We start from the raw sequence: 8719 nt of genomic DNA, 5'->3' as shown, positions 1-8719 counted from the left end.
CACTGGGTTTTTTTGCCTTCTTTTGAATCAAGAGCAAAAACAGATGTGAGAAAGACTGAACTAGGTGGATGCATGTCTCTTTCAGCAATGTAACCTTGTAACTATGTGTAACATACCTAGAAATGTTATTTATTTACAGCTCTGTTTTCCTATCTGTAATCTTGTATGTACGTAGTGGGGAATCGCGATGCAGCCTAGAACAAAATCTACCCCATTAAACCCCCCAATAACGACAGACCACTTAGTATGGATGAAACAGGCCACAGCATTTATTATCACAACTAAATTACTGCATAACACATCCATAACTTTATTTATTAAATCTCTTCTTTTCTGTAACCAAAACATTAGACATAAATAAGCATAAATTAACATATATACATATATAACTCCACCCATAGTGTTATACAGTGACCCAACCGTCCTTGCCAATAAAAACATGGAGTGGTTCCTAATCACCACTCCCTCTCACCTCCCCCCTCGTCATAAAAATCCTTCCAATGCCTGCCATCAGCCGACCTTATCCACGCTCGATGGGCACGAGACCTCAGGCAACCTAAAGTTAAACCTTTAGAGCAGGGGAGGTTTGAGACCTTAAAAAACTTGTTCATCTCATTCCATCTACTTAAACGTAACCTCAAACTCAATTGGCAAGGACATACCCCCGCCACAACCCCGCTGTTTTACGCCTAAATCAGCGGGGGACCCCACCACAACCAGCCATGGCCTGTTCCACCACTTCACGCAGCGCTAGAGTAACAGAGGTCAAGTCCGACCTCCAGCAAGCGCACCCCTCCCTTCAAGATACCCAGGCCACCTTTGGCCAAACCCAAAAGGCGAACTGGAAGTGTTCATGTTTTAGTTATTCATTTTGTCCGTTATACGTTTAGTCATTTTTGTTATGGCCATGACAAACCTAGAAACCCATCCATTCTGATGACCGACGGCAGCGCACCAGGGCACTCACATTGCGGAGTGCACTGCCAACAGGAAAGGGCGATAGGCGCAGCCTAGCCCCTGGGAACCTCAGGGAAGAAACAGAATGCGTAACATGTCCCGATCGAAGAGCACCCAAGTCCTAAACCACCACCGACCCACGTCATTCCACCCAGGGATGACAAAACCCCTGGTACCCCATGAGGCGGGGCAGCTGACCCCGTATGAGGAGGAGCCACACCCCCTTCACGTAGCCGGAGCCAGACCACCGAACCTCCGCCATTCGAGCCCTCTGAACCATCGGCGCAGGCACGCCCAGCCTGGCGGTGTCTGTAGCCGCCCCCAACCAAAATAAATGCCCTTTGAATTCCCCACCATCCCTATCCAGGAAGTCGAGCCCCCAAGAGGAACACCCCAACTAGATGGACGCGGGGGTGAAAAAACCCATCTCCGAGAAACAAACCGGGGAGGAGGCCGAACAATCCCAGGGACGGAACAGTACTCCCAACGAAAACAGGCAAATGACGGAACCCTGCACGGCCCCCGATCGGAACGGTATAATACAGACCATCCTGGAAACCCATTACAGCTTGCCAGGACAAAATACAAACAGTATATCTACATATGATACCTTCAAATTAGTGACAATGGCATCTAGATATACCCACACTTATCTGGTGTAGTTACAACAGCCTCTCAAGGTCGTGGCCCAGTTCCTGACCTTTTACAACATATACATAGACACAGAGGGGAATGAGATACGGCTGTACATAATCTAAAACAGGAACAGAAAAAAAAATAAAATAAAATAAATTACCTAGTGTAATACCGCAAAAGAAAAGATAATGCGCTGAAACAAGATTGCACTCACAATATCAAAGTGAATAAATCACCAGAACATGTGCCTGCCCGGATAAGCTTGGGCGGCTGGACATCTCCACTCTCCACTGGAACTCCAAGCGGACCAAAAATGGAATGAGACTTCAATAGAGGTAGGTAGAGACTTCCACAGCTTGGTAGGAGCCCAACCATAACCCCGTGCATCCCACCTACCCCAGGAGGATGCAGAAAGTCAACCCTGCAACACCAAGAATTGCACAGATTCTATCGATGAAACAGCCAACCTCACCAACTTACCCTTCCCAATGACAACAGCCATCGAGCTGCGAAACCTGAAGGAAGTCCATTCCAACGCTTACTCAACGGAACCAAACATGTATATGAGCAGTCAAATCCCGGAACCCAAAAAGAAACGTACCCATCCGTCCCGAACCCTCCAACCTTACTGGAGCGGGCCCCACGCCGCCCCAGAGATTGCCTACAGACCAGCTTCAGCCGACCGCTGGACCAAGTGACCACACCTCCACTGCCATACAAATCGACCCCGTGACACCTCCACCCGAGTACGCTCTATAAAGAACAAGACAGAGCATCGGCCATCATATCGGTAACCACCGGACAAACCCTGACCAGCCGCCCCTAGCCTCAAACAGCACCGAGCCAGAGTACCAGAGTACCTCCGGGGTATAGGGTACTGTAACATGTGAAAGACAGCCAGCATCACCTCACGATGGTCCCCAGGGAAAACCCACCCCCTTGTTCGTGAGCTGGGTACCACATGCCTACCATGCCACCAGAAAGGGGGACCTCCAAGAACACCAGCGTCTGCCAGAGCCAGCGTATTGGCAAGAGGCAGCACACCCCCGAGAGCCCAAATGGCCCAAAACCTGCTGCGGCGGCGAAACAGTTGGAAGCCAGCAGAAAAGGACACAGGGGGCCAGATTGCACAAGCCAGCAGTAGAGGAGGCCCAGCAGGAACCCCATACAGTCCCAAGGGCAACCCCAACAGGCAAAGCCCAGCGTACCCCGGAGAGCCCACGGGTAGCGCAGCCGAAACCCACAACGCCCCTCCAAGCCCCCGACGCCTCCTGCCTGATGCCCAAACCGCAGCCAGGGGCACCGGCGTTTCCCTCACAGGAAGTGATCCCACTATCCAGGAGACAAGAGCACACATCCCGACCCACGAATAAGGCCTTGGCCACGGAACTCAGAAACTCCAAAACACTATCCCAAGAAAACCACTGCAACAGCAGAGTGCGTACATGCGACACTGACGGCCCCACATAAGCGACATCGGGAGCAACTTACGTGGAGGCACATAGCCACCCAATTCTGACTATCAGAACACAGCCCAGAAACAACAACTCGACGGGCGTACCGGCAGCAGCCGGAAGACCAATTCCACCGCCGCCTTCGTCAGCAAGGCCCCAGGCCCTGCAGCCCCACCCACGCATACCGCTGCGCCGAGCCACCAACTCAAACCCAGCCCCCGGAAGGAAACGGGCACCTATAACGATTGGGAAGTAAGCTAATCGAGCGGTCTGGGAAACTGGACCCACACCACCCGAAGGAGCTCTCCCATGGACTGGGGGTCCAGCACCGAGAGCACCCACGTCCCCATCCCGACAGATCGCAGAGAGGACGAAAAACGCACCGTGCTGAGGCACCAGGTGAGACCTAAGCAAAACCAGAGGCCGGAGCCCATCCGGCCCCAGGCCAAGAAGGGTTGCACCGCCAACTAAAGTGCAAAACGTACCTCCACCAACCCAGCTCCTCCCACGGACGATACACGTCCGGAAAGTATCCTGACCGCAGAACCACGCAGCGCATGCCCGGGGAGCCCTCTCCCCGACCATGCAAACCAGAACACAGGGTGCATTTGAACATGTGCCATGGGGTGTAACCGACCAGAGCATGCTCCCCACGACCCTCCTGGAGCCCCTAATGTCCCTCTTAGTCAAGGGACCCCCGTGGCAGGAGGGAACGTCCCTGCAATAAAAGCCCCTCCCCACCATCTGCTCCCTAGCATTGCGCGCAAGCCAAGCGGGCCATATAAGCCCAGCAACACCCAGAGTCACACGAACTCGGGACGCTGCAGGAAAGCGCACTGAAACATACGATGCATACTGAAATTCAAGGGGGAGGGGGAAGCGGCGGCCATGCACCTAAGTACTTGTATTCTATTTCAGTTGTTTACTTCCGTTTCGTTCTTTTTTTTTTTGTTTTGTTTTTTTTTTTGTTTTTTATAATTGTTGTTTTGCTGTTCTTTTATATATGTTTTGTTTTTTATTATTTTTCAGTTTTCTTTTTTTTTTTTTGTGAACGATCAATCTTCTTGTATAAGTCATAGCACTTTTGTCGTATGCACTTTACTTTTCTCTTTTTTTTTTTTTTTTTTTTTGATAATTTATTCCAGTTGGCAATTTACAGTGCATTCTTTTTTTTTTTTTTTTTTGAGTGTGCAAGAGGACCAGACTGAATAAAGGAAGGAACAACGTATGCACGCGAAGCGCGAAAAGGAGGGGGGAAGCGTACTCACCGGTCGCAGCCTGGCGATCCAAGCCCGGCACTGCGCTCACAGAAGGCTGAGGCGAAGAAACAGCAGTCCCAGCATCCACAGAAGACCTCAGCTGTGATCCAGGCGCCACCTGCTGGACGGTCCATGAAGTGCAGCAGTATCCTGAGAAGAAGCAGCAGAGAAGATGAGAGCCCACGCCCCAGAGGAGATGGCCGAGGTAAGTGACCTACACAGGGTGGGGGGGGCAGGCTAGGAAGGGGGGGGACAGAGGGGAGGCAGACAGGGAGAGACAGAGAAGGGGGGGTTAAAGCAGAACAGGGGGGGACAGGAGGGGGAATGAGAGCAGATGGGGGGGGGGGAGGGGGCCACCGGGGGTAGAGTGGAGAGGAAACCAGGCAAGAGGAGGGGGGGGGACCAGCCAAGGGGCCCCCCAGCGGAACGGACAGCCCAACAGGGGAAAGGGGGGGGGGGACCAGGCTAGATAGAGGGGGGGGGACATAGAGGGGTAGACAGAAAGGGAATGGAGACCCAGGGGAGGGGGAAAGAAAACATAGGAGAGGGAAAAAAGAGGGGAGAGGACAGGCCCACTAGAGGAGAGGGGGGGAAGGAAGCAGAAAATGGGGACGAGGAGGGGGGACCAGGGGGCCCAAGACAGGGAAAGCTGGGTCCCCTGGGAGAAGAAGGGGAGACAGAGCCCTGGGAGCCTTCCTCATTGGCAGAGGAGGCTCCCGATAGGCAAAGAGACCCCCCCTATCCCAAACGGCGGTACTAAGGTACCCCGCGCAGCCCGCGGGGGCCTACTCACTGCCCCAACCCCCCGCCGGCCGCGGGGGGACAGGGACTGGTGCCGGGCGGCCGCCCGCCGCCCGGAGAGCTGAATCCGCCGCCCACCGCCCCCGGCCCGCAATCCAGTGCTGGCGGCCGGGGCGGATGGTGTGGTAGGGGGCCCATGTGTGTGGACACAACAGGCCGCGCGGCGGTAGGAGGCCGCATCCCCGGCCTGGGAGTACCAGGCCGGGCGGCAATGGATGCGGCAGGCCGCGCGGCAGTGGCAGGCCTCGTGGCAGAAGGCCGTGCCACGCGCGCGGCCGCAGAAAGGCCGCAAATCCAGGCCCCAGTTGTCAGGCCGCGTGTCTGGGGGGTCCTGTTGATGCCTCGGGCCCGGGTTCCACCTCAGCAACCGGGCCCGAGGAGTGGGATCAGGGGACAGTGCTGTTGCGGCCCCCAGGGGCAGGGACCGCATGGGAGGCAGCAGGGGAGACCGCAGGGGTTGCTCCAGGGGGAGGCAGGCCGCGGGGGGGGGGCCCACACCGGTAGCCATACCTTTATTAATGCTTGCCAATTGTCCCCACAGGTGCCGGCCACCATCCACGCTGCAGCAGCCCTGAGGGAAGCCAGAAGCCTCAACCATCAGGCTGTGTAACCTGCAGGAGCAGGAGGACAGGAAGCTGTTTGCTGGCCCGAATCCCAAGTGGCACTGAGGTAAGACCTCCCCCACACTGTCTTACACAGAACATAATCACACCCACAGACTCTTCCCAACCAATCCCATGCATCTATCCCCACACTCCTACATGTGCCCTTGTCCGCTTAGCTGCGCTATCTCCCCAGGGCCTCATCAATTGGTAAATGATTTTTAAAATTGCTTCTGCTCCATGAAAATGTTTTTGTTTCTATTAAATAATGCACTATCTAGGCAAACATTACTTTTCAAGACAGACTTGTTTTCTGGGGGTTGTTTTTTCTGCAAACCACTTGAAGATACTGAGTTAAAAAGTTATTTAAAATACAGATGCATTAAATCCAAGAACATATTATTATTTTCAATATAAATGTCATGTATTGCAATTACAATAATACAATCTTAAGTGGTGGTTACTACATGGTAAGCACGTAAACAATGAACATATTTGCGGCCTGGCGAGCCACGAGTACATGCTTAGGTGCCTACTCTGCTAAAATGAACCCAGCCGGGGAGGAGAGGTCGCTGGAGGAGCTCAGTCTTCCTGCTCCCCACTGCTCCCTTACACGTGCCGTCTGTAGTTATGCCTGGTGCCTAAACTACGCGCGAGGGAGCAGTGAAAAGCAGGAAGGGAGACCACAGTGAGAAGATCCCCACTGGACCCCAGGGAGAGGCCCCATACAGCTCCCAAAGGTAGAGAGCAATAAATAAAATGATGTCAGTGTGCGCAAGAATGTGTAAATGTGTGTGTGTGTCTGTCAGTGTATGTGTGTGTGTCTATCTGTCAGTGTGTGTATGTGTATTTGTGTCTGTCTGTCTGTCTGTCAGTGAGTGTGTGTGTGTGTCTTTCTGTCTGTGTGTGTCTTTTAGTGAGTGTCTGCCAGTGAGTATGTGGGTGTCTGAGTGTGTGTGGGTGTCTGAGTGTGTGTGGGTGTCTGAGTGTGTGTGAGTCAGTGAGTGTGTCTGTGTGTGTGTTCGTCAGTGTGTGGGTGTCTGTGTGTCTGTCAGTGTGTGTGTGTGTCTGTGTGTGTTTGTATGTGTGTGTCTGTCAGTGTGTGTGTGTGTGTGAGTGAGTGTGTGTGGGTCAGTGTTGTGATGGCCGCTGCTGAGCAGTGGAGTATATGGAGGTGCACGGAGGCACGCAACGCCACGTCACATTCTGACGTGACATTGACGTGCTCCACCTTCACAGGGTTTCAAGAAGTAGCAGGAGGATATGTTTTGGCACACGGTGAGGACGGTGCCAATTGGGGTATACCAGAGGCCGGACTCCGGAGTCGCATACTGGCAGTGGCAATGTGAGTGGAGTCTGCTTGTTGTCTAGAGAGGGGTGCTGGGATTTAGTAGAGGGGGGGACTGGGATTTAGTATAGGGGCAGGACTAGGATTTAGTATATGGAGGGGACTGGGATTTAGTAGAGGGGGACTGTGATTTAGTAGAGAGCGTGCTATGGTTTAGTAGTGGGGGAAGCTGTTTTTTTTATATACTGTACTTTTCAAAATAAACCGTGTTTATTGGGCCCATGCTAGCCTTTGAGTTTGACATGCTTGCTTTATGGTATCAGTCTTGATTAACTTTCTAAATACTTTATGAACATCTTTATTTCTTAAACTATAAATCAAGGGGTTTAACAAAGGGGTCACTGTTGTATACAAGAGAGACACATTTTTGTCTTCAATGGCCTTTACGTGTTTAGGGGTAATGTACAAAAAAATAGCAGTTCCAAAATAAATAACCACGACAATCAGGTGGGAAAAACACGTAGAAAATGCTTTGTATTTCCCAGAATGGAGTTTCATTAATGCAGAAATGATGCGCAGATATGAAAGAAAAATAAGACTAAGTGGGATGAGAAGTGATGTGACACTGCCAAACAACTTTATAATGTTGTTTATAGAGAGATTACTACACGCTAATTGATCTATGGATGTAGCCTCACAGAAGAAATGGTTGACTGTATTCGGACCACAGAATGTTAATTTGAGTATAAAGAAAATATCGGTTGAAGCTATAATGCATCCAATCACCCAAACAACACTGACCATCAGACCACAAGCTGTTCTGTTCATGACCATATTGTATCGTAGAGGGTTACAGATTGCAACATACCGATCATATGCCATGAAAGTCAAAAGGATGCATTCACTTACACCCAGGAAATGGAAAAGAAAAACCTGGACAAAGCAGCCTATGAATGAAATAGTTTTCTTTTCAGCTAGAAAGTTCACAAGCATTTTAGGAATAGTTACTGAAGTATAGCCGATGTCAAGGAGAGACAAGTTAGTGAGGAAGAAATACATTGAGTTGTGTAGACGCTGATCAAAGGCAACTACTAGGATAAGGAGAGCATTGCCAGCCAGTGTCGCTGTGTAGATAGCCAGGAAGAGTAGAAATAGCACAACTTGTATACTGGGGTCATTGGAAAGTCCAAGAAGGATGAATTCGGCCACTTCGCTGCGATTCCCACTGTCCATAAATATTGTAAATGCTTCTTCCAATGGTTTACAATCTTACTATATGCTGCCGAGAAAGGTATAAAGATGGGTTTTACGTTTAGCACAATAAATGGAATCAAGAATCTTACACGTGTTATATACCTAGGTATAGATGAACTTACCCAGTAGTACTTTGTTACGTGGATGCAAACTATATACATAGTGTTTCCTTTATGGACTGGTTTCAGATGTAAAACTAACTCCATGACCCATTCTCCAGTAGTAATATAATATAAACTCAAACAGATCCTTCATTAGACTCTACTAGTGATCAAATGCTCAATTCTATGTTATGAAGGCAGTACTGCTGTATTAAGCTGGGAAATGGGGGGCCCTTAAATTGTTTATTTTGGGGTCCCAGCCTCAGAAGTTAACACAATTGACTTAACACAGATAGATTTCCCGAACTGAATGTGTGACTCAAATATTCATGGCTGAAATTTGATTTTACACAATACAGTCTGGGAA

General features: G+C 50.7%; 1 protein-coding gene across 1 annotated transcript; it reads right to left on the bottom strand.

Moving 5' to 3' along the window:
* Positions 1-1461: 1461 nt before the first annotated feature.
* LOC134585378 (olfactory receptor 7G3-like) lies at positions 1462-8230 on the bottom strand (the record flags this gene model as incomplete). Its single annotated transcript, XM_063440779.1, has 2 exons — positions 7324-8230; positions 1462-1472 (listed from the first exon to the last, which is right to left on the bottom strand). Coding segments are annotated over exons 1-2 (918 nt in total), but the record flags the coding sequence as incomplete, so codon positions are not given.
* Between the last annotated feature and the right edge of the window lie 489 nt (positions 8231-8719).

The sequence above is a fragment of the Pelobates fuscus genome, chromosome 2 (genome assembly GCF_036172605.1).
Source record: "Pelobates fuscus isolate aPelFus1 chromosome 2, aPelFus1.pri, whole genome shotgun sequence".
Lineage (NCBI taxonomy): Eukaryota > Metazoa > Chordata > Amphibia > Anura > Pelobatidae > Pelobates > Pelobates fuscus.
This window is presented reverse-complemented; position numbering and strand designations above follow the sequence as displayed.